This window comes from Vigna umbellata, chromosome 1, assembly GCF_029865625.1.
Source record: "Vigna umbellata cultivar VRB3 chromosome 1, Vumbellata_1.0, whole genome shotgun sequence".
In the NCBI taxonomy this organism is placed as follows: Eukaryota; Viridiplantae; Streptophyta; class Magnoliopsida; order Fabales; family Fabaceae; genus Vigna; species Vigna umbellata.
This window is the reverse complement of record NC_142165.1, coordinates 7,368,586-7,387,359: the sequence shown is the minus strand read 5'-3', so window position 1 is coordinate 7,387,359 and position 18,774 is coordinate 7,368,586. Positions and strand designations below refer to the sequence as shown.

The 18,774-nt window shown below is 35.1% G+C and overlaps 1 protein-coding gene across 1 annotated transcript; it reads right to left on the bottom strand.

The window, feature by feature from the left end:
- Nucleotides 1–11,826: 11,826 nt before the first annotated feature.
- LOC124847797 (HMG-Y-related protein A-like) lies at nucleotides 11,827–13,030 on the bottom strand. Its single transcript, XM_047325370.2, has 2 exons — nucleotides 12,832–13,030; nucleotides 11,827–12,490 (listed from the first exon to the last, which is right to left on the bottom strand). Exons 1-2 carry the CDS (start codon nucleotides 12,880–12,882, stop codon nucleotides 12,008–12,010), a joined length of 534 nt encoding a protein of 177 aa, XP_047181326.1. The 5' UTR covers nucleotides 12,883–13,030; the 3' UTR covers nucleotides 11,827–12,007.
- Between the last annotated feature and the right edge of the window lie 5,744 nt (nucleotides 13,031–18,774).

Genomic DNA, 18,774 nt, shown 5'->3' with positions numbered 1-18,774 from the left:
TCTTACTAATGTCTCTTTCTCTTCAAAGTATTTTTGCATACTGAAGGTACAGTGTGGTCAAATAATAACTTCAAAAGAGTAATGTTTCAGTACAAAGTATCACCAGCTTTTTATGTTTAATCATTTCAAAATTCACCAACATGTACGTAAATCTCAAATCGTTATAAATGAGTTTAATGTAGCCCACAAAATAAGGCAATTAATGGCACAGCTAGGTTCAAGTTAAGCCTTAAAAGTTTTATTAATTGTTACTTTACCTGTTTACGAATGCAATAAATGATGCTTCAAGGATAAAAATGGACCCAAACATAACACATTTATACACTTTTGCTTTTTCGCTGGGTTGTTAAATACTTTATTATTATTTATATACATAATACAAAAGATATAATCAACTATATATTATTTTTAAAATTTACTTAATTTATTAAAAAAATTACTTGAAATTTATCTGTTTTATAGTGGGTCGAGAGATTAACTGTCTTCAACACCAAATTTCAAATAATTTTTAAACTGTTTAGTAATCCAAATCTTCAGTCCAGGACTCCGTAATACTATAGGGGTTATTTGGTATTCCAATGCTTAAATTAGTAGATGATCATACTGTGATCAGAGTTCATTTTTAACCATACAATAAATGTGATCACTTACATCCTTACCTTAAACCTGTATTTATAGGTTTCGAAATATGTTTTTAATTAACATTGACTTAATAATGACTCAAGAGTTGATAAACATACTTTACATGTAAACATGTTTAATTTACAAGTCTGATCAATCATTAGGGTAACTACCAATCAGTAAATGATTTTTCAATAATAGTAGTCCAGTTTTTGGAGCTAACTTAGGGTATAAAGAAATTGATTGCTCAATCAACTACTGACTGAGCAGTCATACGGTACACAGGCCTCCTAAGCCCAAGCTTGAAACAACTGGCGATGGGGTTTGTGAATGGGTGATGGCGTCTGCTCGATTTGGTGGGCATGAATGGTACTAGAGGTCGTTCATCCTATTGTAAAAATGACCATTGGAAAAGAGGCGTTAAACGCTTCGTGATTTGTAAGACCCTAGGTCATAGGTGTCCTTGAATATGTGATTGCAATTTTATCTAATAATAAAAGAGAATATATTTTATTTAAGGCTTAAATTCTTACTTCTTCTCCATGTTAAGAGGTGAATTTTTGTTTAGTACCCAGTTTTAAAATGTAGACATTTGGTTCCTATGTTTTCAAATTTGTATCAATCCATTCCTATCTGTTAAGTTGGTAGAAACAACGTTAACTTCATGCTTACATGGCTGCACTTTTTTTCTCTCTCTCCTCTACTCTTCGTGTCACCTTTTTCTCTCTCTTTTCTATTTCTCTCACCATTAACTACATGCCACCTTTTTCTCTATCTTCCACCATTAACTTATGCTCTTCGTGCCACCATTAAGTACCATAAATTGCACTTTCTCTTCTCAGTTTAAAGTATCATACTTCCATTTCCCTCCTCTCATTTTTCATTTAATTGCTTTTTCCATGAAGGTTCAGTCTTCTGCGTGTCCGCTTGAAGAAACTAATTTACTTGGTTCTGTTTTGGTAACACTTCACTCTTTGTAACGATTAAGATAAACAAAGAACGAACCTCATTCAACGAGTGACACAAAGCTTCCTCTGGTTTCAGAGAAACACAAATATCGAACGAAAACTCGTCCGAATCAGAGAAGCAAAAACCTACAATGCAATAAACCAACGATCTCTGGTTTCAGCGAATATAGCCACACGCTCTTCCTTGCGATGAACGAGCAACACCAAACCGGAAGCGAAACTCGTGACGGATTCGAAGACTCTCCCGTAAGTAAGCTAGTGCTAGTCCCCCAAGTGAAGCTTCTCGAGTCTTCTACCGTAAGAGTAGTCCAGTTCACACGCGATCTCCACGCTCGTGTCGTGTAGCACACAGTCATGATGCTCCCTGCATGCGCACTCGAAGAGCTCCGCCAGCGTGGTGACGCCCTCCCAAGCAGAACTGAGTGGCGAAGTGAAGCGGTGGTTTCGTAGCGCGAGGCCGCGCTTGCCGCCAACGTCGGCTGGGAGTCCGCCGCGCTTGGTGGAACCGCGGCGAGGAGAGGAACAACGATACCGAAAATATAGGCATTCATTATTCTCGATCCAGATAGGTCAATTCAATTGAAAGCAATGTGGTATTGTTTTGTGGTGGCGATCGGAGGAAACAGTGAGGCCCGAGAATGACGTTTGGTGCAATTAATAATATGGAGGATCGATTAGTTTTTTGTTTCAGTTTTAGGTTGCATTGCTATAAAAGAACAAAGGAGTAAAAATGCATGAGATTTTTTAGAGTACTATGATGGCCACTAAGGCGGAAAGACAAAAGGCTATTCTGGTTTGGAATTTCAAAACTTCTTATACAACTTCATTTTTTTTCCTTTTTTTTCACAATAAATGCAAATGCATTTACGTGTTTGAAATATATGCTGCAACCATATTCAACTAATAAATTATTCCAAATTTTAAAAAAAAATTATCATTATTATTAAATAACACTACTAAATTATATAATTGCACTAGATTAATTTTTTAATTGCAAAATCTTATGCTTAGATGATTTAACTAGTGATTCAAACTCTGACGTTCCAAAATATATAGAAAAGGCATACATATAATAAAGACGTCATCATGCATAATATAGGAAAGCAGTCAAGAGTAATTAGGATTATAGTCATCCTTAGAGTAGTGTGGAATTGAAAACTAGAGTATTAGAGTTTCTCCCTGAAAATTACAGAGAATTTAAAACTTTAAATGCACTAAAGTTCTTCAAAATAATATGAGTTCATGGAATAAAAGCTAGCAAATCTAAGCTGCAGCACTGTCGTCCCCGTCAAGAGTTGTTTCCAAAAGTATCCTCCTCGCCATCTGCTCCCACCCAAGTGGATGATCATCGCAAAAGGAAACACATACAACATGCACAAACACAAGCAAGCAAGGGTAAGCTAAATATAAAAAGCATGTTATTCAACCTCACACGACATGCAAAAGTCACTCAAACATGGTAAAATGACATCACAAGACTTGTTACTTTATAAACCGACTCGTCCGAACTAGAATGATTACCAAGCTATGGCGGGTTATGCACTCGTGGTGGCCTCTACTGCTTTGCAAAGTCGTTGCCAATGGGTTCCACCCTACCACACTCACGAGGTTAGTCCGTTTCGCGCCCTGGAGCATACTGGAAGCCTCCAAGACTAGGACCTCATGCTACTGCTCACCACATGATTCAATCCTCTCTACTTGAGAATGATTGATCATTGTAGTTTTAGGAAAATCCCTAAAACTGAGCTACCATGCAATCATTCTACACACCACCAGGGCACCACCATGTATCCTCTCCTTGAGGATCAAGGAATTACGTCCATGAACCATACTGTCACTTTGAAACTTAACCCAAGATATGAATAACCAAATACCATCATATTATCACAGTGAATCCATACACATCCCTTACATTCACATACTTCCCACATAAATCACATGATCATATCATTTTATGCATCCCAAACAGTGCACACACTAGAATCAATCAAGAGAGAGAGAGAGAGCAAAAGAAGAGACTTAACCCAAAAGAATTCGCACAGCGCATCCTATTCACAAGGCGAGACAGGAGGATCTCGCACAGTGCACACCTTAATTCGCATAGCGAATTAAGTCGCAGCATACATCAGACTTCAAACCTCTCGCATAGCGCACCCAGGTCGCTATGCGAGAACCCAGACAAAGACCAACCTCCCCAAAGTTCTCGCTATGCGCCCCACTCGCCCTTCGAATTAAATGGGCAGTGATCCCAGACCACCACTAGTCGCATAGCGACAGGATTCGCTAGGCGAATTTCATAAATAGAGAGCAACCCCATCTGGTCACTCGCACAGCGAGTGACTCAAACAGTGAGCACTCTCTGCAGGGTCTCGCTATTCGAGACAGCTTGCATAGCGAGTCTGCATAATCTGCATTACGCAGATTCTGCATAAGTCTGCAATTCACACTCCCTTTACCATTTTTAGTTATTTTCCCTAACTTCCAACCCTCCTAATTCTTATTCCACACCTAATTAAACTTGTCTAAATGATCATAAATGTTCTTAGCATGATTCTAAAGTGATCACTACCAAATTTTAACTTAAACTTCCAATTTTCATTAATCCAAGGACCCAATTTCGATTCTACCATTTTGAACATGACTTCACTCAGTTTTATGACCCTAACCTGTTCTAATTGCCTCATCCAAGCTAGCCAAACTGCCCAATTGCATTCAGGACTACCTATGCTCAAATTCTCTACCTCAGTTCCTTTCAAAAGACCCAAAACAGTACTCCCTTAACTATTTACCCTTCTAACGCGACTAACACATGATTTCCACCTCAATCACTCCTTACTAACCCAATTGGTCATCGGAGAAGAATCAAATGTCTGAACGCATCAGTCTCACCTTCGGCGCTAACACATATGACTAGTTACAACTGATTGGATCAGACCAGAGCTGCTCTATAATCAGGGATGTGCCTCAGGTTTTTAAGATTCCTCTATCCTACCAACACAGTACTCTCAATAAGTCACAATTTATTTATCTAAGTCATTAAAACTGTCCTATGGTGTTCTAGACTCCGATTGCCCAATTACAATACTTCACTTCCCTTCTTAGTAACCGAAAACAGTATTTGTACACCCACTCACCATCCATATTGACTATTTTACAGCATTCTTACTCCAAACTAGTAATCCAGTACAGCCAACAAGCTCATCCAAGTCAGAGAATATTCAGTATACCATGGTTACACAACTTTCACACATTCAACAAATGCAGCTCAACATGCTCACCACCAAAAATATCACATAACAGTAAGAAAAATCACAACTGATCAAACATGCACATCATATAATTCAAACAAATATCACTAGCTCCCCTTACCTGGGTTTCTCCAAGCACAACTACTGAAACTGCCCTAGCAGTACCCTTGACAACACAAGAACTCAACCTGCCCCTACAAACCACCAAAGTGGTGACCGTAGCAGCTTTTAGAGTTTGATTAGGCGGAACGTACGAAAACGAAATCTACTAGTAACATGCAAACAGTAACGTTGCATGCCCTAGGTTCAAGGACAGTGAAGGAGAAGGGAATAAATGACTTACCGATCAGAATGAAGAGGACGTTCGGTAGAAATGAGGCCCTCTACTCCACGGACGGTTGGGTAGCACCAAAATCGAATTCCTATGGTTCAAGGAGCTGAGAATCTAGAGAGAAGTCAGAGAAAACCTTTAGGGCAAGGGTCTTAGAGAGAGAAAGGGAAAGAGCTCAGGAAAGTGAAAAAGAACTCTGAGAAGCCCTTCCTAAGGTTAAGCTGGCCTTAGGCTGATGGGCTTGGCTGCCCCACATAAGACCCAATGGCCCCTTATTCATTTACAGGCCCTTACACAAACACGTGCGGTGTATCTTGGAAGAAAATATTGATTGTGAAAGAGAGTGTTGGTTTCCACAATAACCATGTGGAAAAATTAGGTATCTATATTTGCCAAAATTAGCAAAACAAATATAGTGAGAGAATGTAATGATTAGGGATGACAATGGGTCAGGTCGGATACAAATAGTACATACCCGCAACCCGACCAGCAAAGTTAAATCCGATCCACAACCTGTCCATTATCTACATGGGTACCTATTTAAAAAATATTCGTAGGTAGTTTAAAGTCTGTGAATACCCGCAAAAATTTTAAAAAAAATATTTTATACATGTTAAAAATAAAATTACAAAATATATATATATATATATATATATATATATATATATATATACATACATACATACATAATATAAAATAAATTAAATTAAATATAAATTAAAATTTAATTTTAATTAAATTTAACCTAATAAAACATAAATTAATTTTATTTTTAATTAAATTTAATTTTGAAAAATATAAATTAATTTGTTTTTGAGTAACAGATTGTAACATCCCAAAATTATACAGTCATCAAACTATATATTTCGAATAATCACATGTATCAATAAAGCAAAACAGTCTTAAAGAAAAAGGGAATCAGAGATTCAAAAGTGGCCGAACGGCCTAATATATATAAACACATATGAATTCGCGAGCGTTTACAAAAGAATGAGGACGAACGGTTTACAAAACAATTACCGAACGTCCTAATATTTACAATCAGTAAAAGGGCGCTCGCTCACAGCGGCCCAATATCCTAAATATTCTAACTAAAAACCGAACGCGCTACTGTTCGGCCTTCACTTCAACCTCAACTAAATTTTCTTCAGCAGGGATCCCATCTTCCAGTGTTTGCTCCAGAGACACATCTCCCTCTGCTCACATCCACACGGATGATCATTGCATTTGACAAGACGGATGTACATAACCAGACAACACAATGGAAATGCAAGGGTAAGCTTATTGAATTTAATTCAAGTCAAACAGATATTTCATACTTATCAAATTCAGCAAGTACATTCACAACATATACATTCAATTCATACATAAATTCCATCCAAATCCTGATACTAGACTGACCGTCCGGACTGTATGAATCCTGTGTAGCTAAGGCGTCCGTGCACCCAGGTGGGGTAACTGGAATGCTCATCAGTAGCCACCTGAGGTTAGTCTTTTCTGTCCAAGTTACAGTTATGGACTAGACCTCCTGCCATTCCCACGCATGACATACTCCTCTCTACTTGAGAACGAGCACTCACGGAATATCAGGATGAACCACCATCTAAGCTTACCACGTTCATACTTACAAATCTCAATTTCCAACCAAGAGTCGTTCCTCCCTGGAACGCTCGTTCAAATTCCACAATCACAATTCCAGTTTTCATAGTGTTCACACATCTTAATTCTTCCTCTTAAATACATTTTCATTCTATGTTCCACTTTCATAAAAAGAAGAACGTTCAATCCTCTTCATAACGAGGACGAACGTCAAAAGCGAGACCGAAAGGACTTCATTTACAAAGGAATAAAGCTAACTCATCTTTCATGACGAACATTATTAAAGTTGAATCAGTTAAATGAACTGATCCTAGAACAATTCAAATTATACTTAGAAGATTTCACTTGACAAAATTTCAGATTCAATTCAACTGAAAGCAGATAAAATATGAGTACTAAATGTACTAAGTACCATTTAGTTGGAATAACCGCTTGCCAGTAAATGACCGAACGCGATACGCAATTTACTGAATTTTAGGACGAACGCTATTTTAAGTTTATGGACGAACGCTATTTCAATTCAGGACGAACGCTATTACCGCTCGTTGATAATTACGGAAGGAACGAACGTTCGGTATAGGACCGAGCGTTCTTTACCACATACGAATTTGGACGAGCGTTCGGTATAAGACCGAGCGCTACTTAGGACGTACGCTTTGGGTCGAGACCCATAGCTAATTCAATACATTTGAAATAAGATTTTTCATAAGTTATAATGTTGAAGTTACATTTGGAACAATATGACTAAGTGTTTAAATATATTCTCAGGCTTCTCAAATTTCTCACAAACACTCAGGGTATTTACGTTTGGCCGAACGCGCAAACGTAAGGCTAATATAAGAGGGCGTTCGTCCTCAAAGAGAATCCTTCCCAAATGAAAGGGTTCAACTACTACAAAGAATTTACTTAGGACTACCGAACGGTCAAAGACCGTTTCGATAACGAACGTTCATTTTCATATGATTTTCATATTCAATTTCAACATTCAGTAACCATATTTTTCAGTATAAACTTTCATGCATTTAATCACTCATATCATGGCACAAATTCATACTTCTTCATACATCATCTCATCATACAACTCATTTTTCAATTTAATCCAACCATAGCACATTTCATCATTTACACACATCATTTCAGAATCATATTCGCATACCAAAATACAATATCATGAATCATACATTCAAGCAACACTTAAACGCACATGCAGTACAACACAATCACATGAATTAAATCTAATAAGCTTCCCTTACCTGGATTGTGCGTTCGTTCTTCAGAAGGAAAACTAGATTCCAGTGCACTCTTCTACCCTTAACGTTCAACCCAAAACTTCTTAAACTAAAATTACAGAAAACCAATATTGGTTCAGAGAAGGTACATGCAATTCAGAATGAGGCTTGCATGATGATAATGAAGATTAGTTAAGGACGTGAAACTTACCCGTTTCAGAATCCAAAACCGTTCGATTTGATGGAAAGCTCACGATGCAAGGGACGTCCTCACGGTGCTGAAACGTGAACGGAACAGAGAATGGTGAGTTGCAGAAGAGAGAAGGATAGTGGTTTTTAGAGAGAAGGGAGAGAATTTGGAAGATCAGAGAGCTTGAGGAAGAAGATGAAGTGTGCAGAGAAAGGGGAAGAGTTTTCCAGAAATCAATTTTCTCTTCCCAGGCAGGACGTGAGTCCATTCTTCTGCTGCCACATGTCTTCCATTAACGTTTTAGAATGTTCTAAACATGACATTTGGCAACTGCATGCAGAGTGGTGTGTGTGCGTTTCATGATGGCACTGCTCACGTGTCATAGTGCATTAATGGAAGCTGACAGGTGAGTCATCACCTAATTAATGAGACGTGACACAGATAGTATAATACACACTCAACCCGTTTAAAAATGATATTAAAATACCTCATATTCATTATCCACAAATAATAAATATTTATCGATAATAACTATCTATCCCTAATTTTATTCACGAATAGTGCATCTGTCGATTTTTTTTTGTCATTTCTAGTAATAACACCATAACATATACTACAATTAACACATTTAATATTAATACTTTGAGTTATAAAATTAAATATAAATACAAATTCAAACATAAATATTCATTCTATTCTATGCATACTAATGTCTCATCTAACATTAAAAAAGCTTTTCATTCAATTCCAAGCACATGTTCATCACGTAACAGGAGTTTTCACTTTTCCAATTATGCCATTAATTTGCAACCACGTCATATCAAACTTTTATTCAGTGAAATTGCCTTCCAATTTCCAATTCAAGAATTTAAACTTCAAACGTGATGCGTTAAACTTTCACCTATCGTAAATCGGATATTTTCAATATTATCAATACATTCAATATTTTCAATTCACGGAAAATCGGATAAACGTAACTGGAAAATTATTTATCCTTCAAAGCATTTAGTTTTGGATTCCTGTCACACTTACAAATATTTTACGATTCAAGCATACGCATTCTCAACCCAGCGAAATTAACATGATTTGCAATTAAATTTCAATTGGTTGTATCTCACACATTAGAAATGCAGCGGAAAGATATAAAATTCCTAAATTCATAATTGAGATTTATCTTAATTAGAAAAAAACATAAATCAGGGTTCATATCAATTTCGTAAAAGAGTCTCTAAATTTCTTAGGTTTCATACTAATTTAGTAAAAAACTTAATTTAGAAGAAACCTCATAACAAGATAATTATAAATTTAATAACATATGCCATGATAAACATAAAGTTATAATTTTTTTAATTTTATTCCACAAAATTACTTTAGGATATTAAGATTTGTTATCCTCGTATATTAATATAAATCATAGCAATGAGATACTAATTTTATTCATGATTAACTATAAAAGAACCTTATAGTTTAAAATGACCATAATTTCTTTTATTAAACAAGTACATCAGGTTGATTACTGTTTGTTTTTATTTCATTTTTATTATGATTTCTTATATTTACTAATAGGTCCTTGTATTTTCATTAAATCACACTTGTTCTTATCATGAGTCACATAATTAATTCTAACAGCAGCTACATTTATATGATTACTACTATAATTGAAATAGTATTTAAGAATTGTAATTGTTCTCAAAATTTGTTTTACATTCGAGTTTAAGGCTTTGTTCGTTTAGAGTGATTTGGGGGAGATGATTTGGGGGAGATGATTTGAATGAATTTGAGGGTAATTTTTCTGTTGTTTTTTTGAGTGGATTTGTGGGTAATTGAGAGTGGATTTGGAAGTAAAATTTGTAAGAATTAGTATAGGATTTGATTGATGTGATAGATTTTAAAAATGAGTTTAATTAGTAGAAATTAAAGATTACCAAAATGCCCCTAGTTATAAAAATAATATAAAATGTTATTTATAAATGTTATATTTAATTGTAAAAATGTTTATAAAAAAAATTATGAATAATTTATAAAATTAATGTTTAAAAATTATAAAAATTAAATAATCAACTTATTTTTAATAAATTAAAAAATATAATATACCTAATTTTATTAAGATGTAGATTTTTTTAAATTATAATATTAAATAATTATAAAAAAACTGAAAAATAAGTTTGCATAATAAATATAAAAAAAAAAAAACCTGTAACCGGTTACGCGTGCCACCAAAATTTCATATGCTCCTGTAACCGGTTACATGCTTCTGTAACCGGTTACGCCACCCTCCCATTACATGTGCTTCATACCCCTATAACCGGTTACGATTCTCCTATAACCGGTTACGCCACCCTTGTGTTGCGTATCAAGTGGAGGGCACACACGACTTTTCATCAACAATCCACGCAAATCTCTTCAATTTTGCGAGTGATGAAAACGAAGTACGTCCCGCAAATCTGTCCTCGATGATCCGTTCATTTCAGCTCAAAGAAACAATCATGCATTGGTAAATTGTCGCTCTCAAATTCGCATGAACAGTTCAATCTGTTCATGGGAACACAAGCTAACTGACCACAATAATTTAGTGACCTAATAATACATAGTATAGGCAAATCAACAAAATTACTGGTGTTATAGTACAAACTACATCCCTTTCTCCATGTCCTGGCTTAACTACATCCTTAATTAAAAAATTTTAAATAAATAGGTCATTATAAAATTCATTCGTTACATATAATAATTTCCTGTAAAATATTACTCAAAAAAACCTGCATACAAATAAATGAATTTCTTACTGCGTAAATTATTATCTAATAATAATTCTAGTTTAAAATGGTCAACTTATCATTATTTTTTTGTAATCGAAGACAAGACAATTCAAGAAATAGTCATTGACATACGTAGATGACATATAACATAGTCTCGGGTTAAGAGATGAAATTGTGTCACATCCCAAACGCAACACAAAACACAAACTAATCCTGTAAAAGCTCGTCAAAAGAACATCAATAACCATAACAATAAAACTAGTAATAAAACCTTAACATGGTTTGGCCTTTCGTGACCCCAAGTTTTAATTCCAAAATGTGACTGAGCAGATCCATTACATTGCTGATATTACCAATTTACGGTTAAAGCTGATGGAAAGATAACACGCACTAGGCTAGTGGTCAAACCATGCCAGCCTATTACCCCCCTCAAGGAAACAACAACGACTTCACACAACACTGGGAGATGTCTTATCAACACAGACGTGGGAATATAGATTGTGTCGTACGAGGTTCTCCATAGGTTGGTGTCCAGATATCAAGCATAGAGTCAAATTTATTACATCATCACTGTTAGCTTCACCCTTTTTTCTGTCTCTGGGACACCACCACAGGTTACCCTCTCCATTCCCTTGTTTAAAATCTACTGATGGGTTATCAAATTTTAGAATGATACATATAAACCTACTTTCCAAAAATATCTATTATAAATTTTAGGTTCCTTCTATATCATAGTGTAATTCTACCATTTTCCATTAAAATTTTACTGAGATCCACCGAGGATAATGAACAAAATTAATGTCTGAAATAAAAGCCTGTTTTTTTTTTCTTTCCTTCCTCCGTCACGGTTTGCAAGTTAGAAAGATGACACCACAACATAAGAATTAGTCCAAGTCACTGTTCTCTTTGATAATTAGAAAGGAAAACAAACAAGAAAGCCTCGTAGTAAGTCAGCTACACTACATAATTTTACAACGAGATTACATCAACACAGAATCTAAAATCACACCCACCACTTATACAGAGTAGGAACACTACATTTGCCACCCAAATAAAGAAACAATCCTATAAGTCAACACTCACTTCTCTCAACTGAGGCTTTACCTTAGGAGGCCTACCCCTAGGCCTTCCGCTGGAGACGGTGGCCGGCGCCACCGTCGTTGCTGGTGAGCGAGGAATTTTCCTGGGCCTGCCCCTTGGCCTGCCACTTCCCGGGGTGGGCTTAGGCTTCGGGGACTTTGGAGGAGCATTCGGGTCCTTTGGGGGACGACCCCTTGGCCGTGGAGGGGACACAACGGTGCCTGGTGACACAGGGGCCTTTGGCTTTGGTGGCCTTCCACGGCCCCTCTTTGGTGGGGCACTTGGGTCAGCCTTTAGGTAGTTGTTCTTACTGAACACAACTTCTCCACTGTCTTTCATCTTGTTCAGTTGATTCCCCAAAACAGTTGAGTCTGGCAACTCACCATAGGTCGATTCTATGTACTTGGATATTGCTGATTTGCTGGATCCACTTGGTTCGTTCAGAGCTTCAAGCGCTTTCAGTATGAGCTACATCAACACCACCCAAAGTTAAGAAAATACAATTGTCATAAACACCAAGTCTCTATCTGTAAATCATAGCTCGTGTCTTGACTTTGCAATAATACAAACCAAATAAATTAAAAACCCTTTTTTTCCTGATTTGTTAAGTTCCTCAAACACTTAATTTCTTTTCCAAAAGTGCTAAAAATGGAGCAGGGTAGACAAAACAAGAAACCCAAGTCGGTTAAAATGTATAGATCAGTTAGATCAGTGAGAAATCTACCTGGTTTGCTAGGAAATTTGTTCGAAAATTTCATTTAGGTAAGAAAAAACTGAAAAGTAGAATCTGAATTTTGGTGTAAAATTACCTCGGGGTATGGAGGAAGTGACTGAGGCTTATTAACCTCTTCAGTGGCCATTGATGGTGCAGGCTGTGAAGATGTTGAAAAGTTTGCACAGTACCCTCAACGAACCCCACCAAAAATCTGCAAACTTTAACAGAGGATGGTTAAAAAAATTTAAGGAAAGTGAAGAGTATGATATGGATGACTCTTTCAAAGATCTGAGAATTGAATTTAAAGGAAGATAAATAAATTAAAAATTGGAAAGAAATTTAATTAAAAAGATAAAGGAAAAAATTTCATGCCTCTTTTACAACTCCCTTTGTTCATCTTTTTTAGAAAATGGACGGTTAGGAATAACGAAAAAGATGATTATCCGACGGCTGATGATATATTATGCTGAAGGTCACTCGGATCGATGACGTGGCAGGAATGTGCTAGTTCGCAGAAACATTTGAAGGTAGCCCGTTGTCTCTTGCTTCCTTCTTGTTACCCATTAGGTTTTATGATGGAGACCATCCCAACTTTTAACTCTTTTTCATTTTTTTATTTAAATTTTAGGAGGGTTGAGAATTGAAAGTCTACCAGAATTTTTTTTTTCTGTTTACAGTATTTATATTTTAAATTTAATATTTTACATCCGTTGTAAAATATATATATATATATATATATATATATATATATATATAATAATTTTCACTAACTTATTGATTAAAGATGTTTTATAGAGTTAACTCTGTAGGTTTTACTATATAAATAAATTTATATTTTTTTAGAAAAAACCTATCATTCTATCATCTAAATTTTAGATTATTATAAATAATTAAAATTTTATTAACCTTTAGGTGTTAGAATTTATTTATTTTTTAATATTATTTTTTTATTTAAAAAACATTTTATTTAGATTAATTTATTTAATGACTACTTAATAAATTTTTTTTACAAACTTATATTATTTAAAGATTAATAGTGACATACAAAATAGTAAAAATGGTATGTGCAAGACTTTTAACAATGTAATTGTTAGTGCAAGGACTAAGCCTATAATAAACCATGATGGATGACATTCGACTTTACATAATGAAAAAATGGACAAAAAATAGAAAGAAGATAAATTCACACTAAGGCGTTATTTACTCCAAAATTAAGAGTAAATTGTAAAAGGAATCATAAAAAACAAAATATTGAACATCAAGGTAACAATTACATATGATAGTGATTTATTTTTGCAGCTATCATAGTTATTTCATATCAAGTAATTGTATATAATTGGGATTGTTTGTGATTTATTGATTATGAGTTTTGTTTCATATGATAGTTGGGCAAGACACAAATTGTTTCAAGTCAGACACACCTCAGTAATTGAGAAGAATTTTGTGGTGAACATGGACAATAGGGAATGCAACTGTAAAAATGGAGTATAACAGGAATTCAATACTATCATTCACTAGGTGTTAAGAATTTTTTGAATATGAATGAAGAAGACTTTACCCCTCACTAGTTTAGGAGATTAACATATGAAGAAACATACATTTCAATTATATACCCATACATTTCAATGATATACCCTATGAGCGATCAACATGTGTGGGAAATTACTTCTTACCTTAATGTTTTGCCTCCAACTAACAAGGTATTTCCTAGAAGACCAAAAAAGAAAAGAAAACTATAGCCTTGGGACTTAATGAAGGATGAAACACAATGGTAAGGTGGTTCACGCAAAACATGTAGGATCTGCAAAGAACTTGGACATAAAATAAATTGTTGCCCATAAGCCACTCACGTAGAACAACCTTTAAGCACACCAACTCTACAACCTGAACCAACTTCAACAGACCCAACAATATCACCTCAAAGAGGTTAGATTACACCCACATCACAACTACCACCAACTACAACATATTCTCTTAAACCATGCCATCCACCAAATGAACCATCACACCCTTCTACATCACATCACGCATCACAAGGCAGACCCAATATTAGGCAAAAATTGACATATATGAAAGACCCAATTTGAAAGTTATGACACTTGAATTATCTACATTTTGGAGTTTCAACCTTTGTTTACAATAGACATTTGAAAATATAATTTGGAACTTAATTATGTATTTTCTAGCTTATTTTTGTTTAGGACGTCGAACAATGTTGTCTTTAACCAAGTCGTTTTGTCGTGTAATTTTGAAGAACAACATTTTCTTTTTCAATGCATTTGCATAATATTTCATATGTATTTGCATAAAATTTGAACATATATTGTTTCTTTGCATATAACTCAAAATTTTCATTAATTTCATAAGATTACATAACAAAACACTACAACCTTTACATCACAACATAAAAATCCTATACACTTCAACACACATACTACATACCAAGTTAATTACAACCCATCTAACTTTTACAACATATTATGAAATTTTCAACAACATTGACTTAAGGTTTATGTTAATCAAACCAACAAAACAAATCATCCATATTAACAACTTTATCCATTTTTTTTCTAAAACCTTAAGGGATTTCTCTAGATTGTATATCTTTCTCCTTTATCTCACAATAGTAACATCCTTTTCATCCCTATTATCTTCACTGCACCATTTTAAATCTCCACTTCCACTTTGATCTTAAAAACAATAAAAAAACAATTAAAATTTGCTACCAACAACTCTTTTTTATTTTAAAAACATAAACTAAACAAAAAAAAACCATGAATCTAACCTTGTAGTTAGGCAAACCTCAAAACTATTCTTAGTCATTCTTAACAATTCTAACCATTCTTAACATTGCAACCTCCCCAAAGTGGAAAATCGATGTTACACCCACCCCGTAGATCCACCACCATGAGAGGATATGTAGTGGTTTTGTATTCCCCATGAATAGAATGAACATGACTAACTACAAGACATAGCAAACTTCAACAACCAAGAAATTGAGAGGGCCATATTTCAACAACCAACAATTGGGAAGAAGAAGGCGTTGATGGAGATCCCACACTATTCATTAGGGAAAACAACGTATTCTTCCTAAAAAGGCCAAAGTTGACACGTAACCTGCTACATTGCACATCAAATTTAAAATTTTTGACATGTATCTATTACACTTTGCCACATCACAATCCTCTAAACGCCATTTTTGGAAATATAACAGAAAGATCCTGATTGAAGCGTCTTAATAGTATTTGAAACAAGAATATAAGTGGGGAGTTACTAGAAATTTTTCAACCAAAACTTGGGACCAAAGGAGTAATTAGGTTTTGTTACAAATAACCACAACGTAAACTAGTTTGTCTCAAAAGTAGTAATGTAACACACAATTGACAACTTACAACAAGTTTAATTTGTTCAACTATACACATTTCATCTCAAACATTAAGAAAAGTTCAAACAACACACAACATTCACACAACTCAAGATGTTGCGACTATGTCACCTTCAAATCTAGATCATTTATCTTATAATTCTATTAAAAACACAAATAGTTTTCTAACCATATTGTCCGCTTTGGGCCAAGCCCTCATGGATTTGCTTTTGGTACCACTCCAAAAGGCCTCTTACCAAGGGAGATATCTTATGTGTATATAAACTCATGTCCATATCTTATTTTATCCGATGTGGGACTTTGTTTGTACCCAACACTTACAACAAAGTACCTAAATATAACAAAATTTCAATATTTGATAAAAACAAGTTGAGATGTTCACTTTTCTTAACGAACTCTACAAAGATTGATGAAAAAAATCATAAAAAGAAAAATAAGAGAAGAAAAAAATCTATAAAATAAATAAAAACTTACTTTGTTTGAAAATCTGATAGTAGAAATGTTCTTTAACTTCTCAACCTATTATGAAGTGTGATCAAATTTTGAAAGAGATGGGGATTAAAAGTTAGAGTTGTCAAAACGAGTCACTTGGCTCGATCCTACCTTACCCATCAAGGGTTGACCACTTAGCGAGACAATCCAACTCGACTGACTTATTAATGAGCTCAAGAATTCGAGTCCAACTTGACCCATCACTAGTTGGTGGGTTAAACGGGTTGGCTTAATTAATTAAAAAATTATTTTTTTTCAACCTCTTAATTTTGAATTCGCAAAACCTAGATCAATAATGGCTGAAATCTCTGATTCTCCATCAACTTCAAAACTCATAGAAGAAAACACATAAACCTCTATGCCATAAATTGACTCCAAAGCTATGCGAAACACAAAACCTAGAATCAAATGACTCATTATCTATGTCTAAGTGATCCTCTCATTCATTCTAGGTCCTTTCTTCACTCTATTTCTCACACTTTTTTCGTCTTCAAATATTTTATTATTTATTAATTAATTAATTACTATCAATTTGGCTGAGATCTTTGTTAAGGTTTTTGTTAATGAAGGGGATGAGGAAGGTTTTGTTCGCAATGAGTTTATGCATGTTAGTGCTAACGGGAGGATTGTTTTGTGTTTTAGTTTGCTCAATGCAGACCCTCGAGATTGGATATATGATTGGTATGGATTGTGAAGTGGAATTTTAATGAGAATATTATTAATTGATAAATGGAATGATCGAGGTGTTGTTTCTATTTTATAAATAGTTGATGTGTGATTTGATTCACTGTGAGTATTGTGTAGTTTCTATTACATTGTTGCTTGTCATTTTTACAAATTAGTTTTTGAGATGAGTTTTTTTATATGCACCAACTCGGTTCATCATGGATTCAATTCGAGTCATGTTCATTTTTAATCCATACTTAAATTTGTATATTTCTTTTGGCTTAATACCTCTTTTGGTCCCTCAAAAGGGGGAATGTTCAAATGTGTCCTACCTTTTTTAAAAAGTTAAATAGGGTCCCAACTTGTGAAAAAACTGTTCAATTTAATCCTTTTCGGTCACGGTGTTAATTTTTTAACGGTGTTGCTGACAACGTGGACTGAACAGAACGACGTGTCTATTATAGGTGAATACGTGGTTGTCAGAGGGTAAATTTGTGAAAATAAATAGAGATAAAGTGGTTGTGGTTAAAAATATAGGGGTTAGGGTTTGTGTTACAAAGTATTCGTGAATTGGGATTAAGCATTGTGGAGGAATTGTGTTCAAATTGGGGTGTTCTAGAAGCTGAAATCTGCAGAATGAATTGAAAAACGTAAATCAGGTTAGTGTTTATGTTTTATAATTTATGAAATTGTGTTATTGGATATGGTATATGTGTCATTGTCGCGTTTTGGGGGGTTTAACTACAGGTTAAATTATTGTGTGTGAAAAGTTGTCTTCTTTTGATGGTTGATAGTGGTCCCATAGGTCTTAGTTTAACTTAATTTAGTGGTCTCCGTTTGCATTTGCAAGGTTCGGGTAGGGATGTCTGATGACATGTTTCAGGTAGTGGTCTACCACGGTGGGACCTTGATCAAAGAAGTTCCCTTTAAGTATATAGGCGGGGAGATAGTTTATTGGGACGTAGACCCCGATAAATGGTGTTATTTTTGAGTATTAGGTTCACTTAAACATTTGGGTTACATGGAAGTAAAAGAATTATATTACAATACCCAACATGTTTTACATAAGCTTGATGATGATAAAGGAGCTGTGAACATGATGAAGGTGGCTAATTATTTGGGGAAAGTGAACCTCTATGTTGTGCATGGGGTGGACGAACCGGCTATTGTAGAAAATGATGAGAATGAGATTCTTTACCTATGTGAAGGTACTGCAGAGAGTGGTGGGGGTAGTGGCATCAGAGGAGAAGCACATGTTGAGGGTGGTGATCAAGGAATTGGGAACGTAGTGGAGGGTGCAGTGGAGGTTGAGAATGAGTATTTAGTGGATGTTGAGAATGAGGATAGTGGAGGTTGAGAACGAGGATGCAGTGGAGGTTGAGAATGAGGATGCAGTGGAGGTTGAGAAGGAGGATACAGTGGAGGTTGTTAATGAGACTGTAGTGGAGGTTGAGAATGAGGATGGAGTTGAGGTTGAGAACGAGGATGCAGTGG

Excerpts from the sequence above, each read along its gene's own strand:
- LOC124847797 (XM_047325370.2), bottom strand. The coding sequence starts at position 12,882 with ATGGCCACTGAAGAGGTTAATAAGCCTCAGTCACTTCCTCCATACCCC. Across the intron at positions 12,491-12,831 it reads CACTTCCTCCATACCCCGAG|CTCATACTGAAAGCGCTTGA; the intron begins GTAATTTTACAC and ends GTGTTGATGTAG.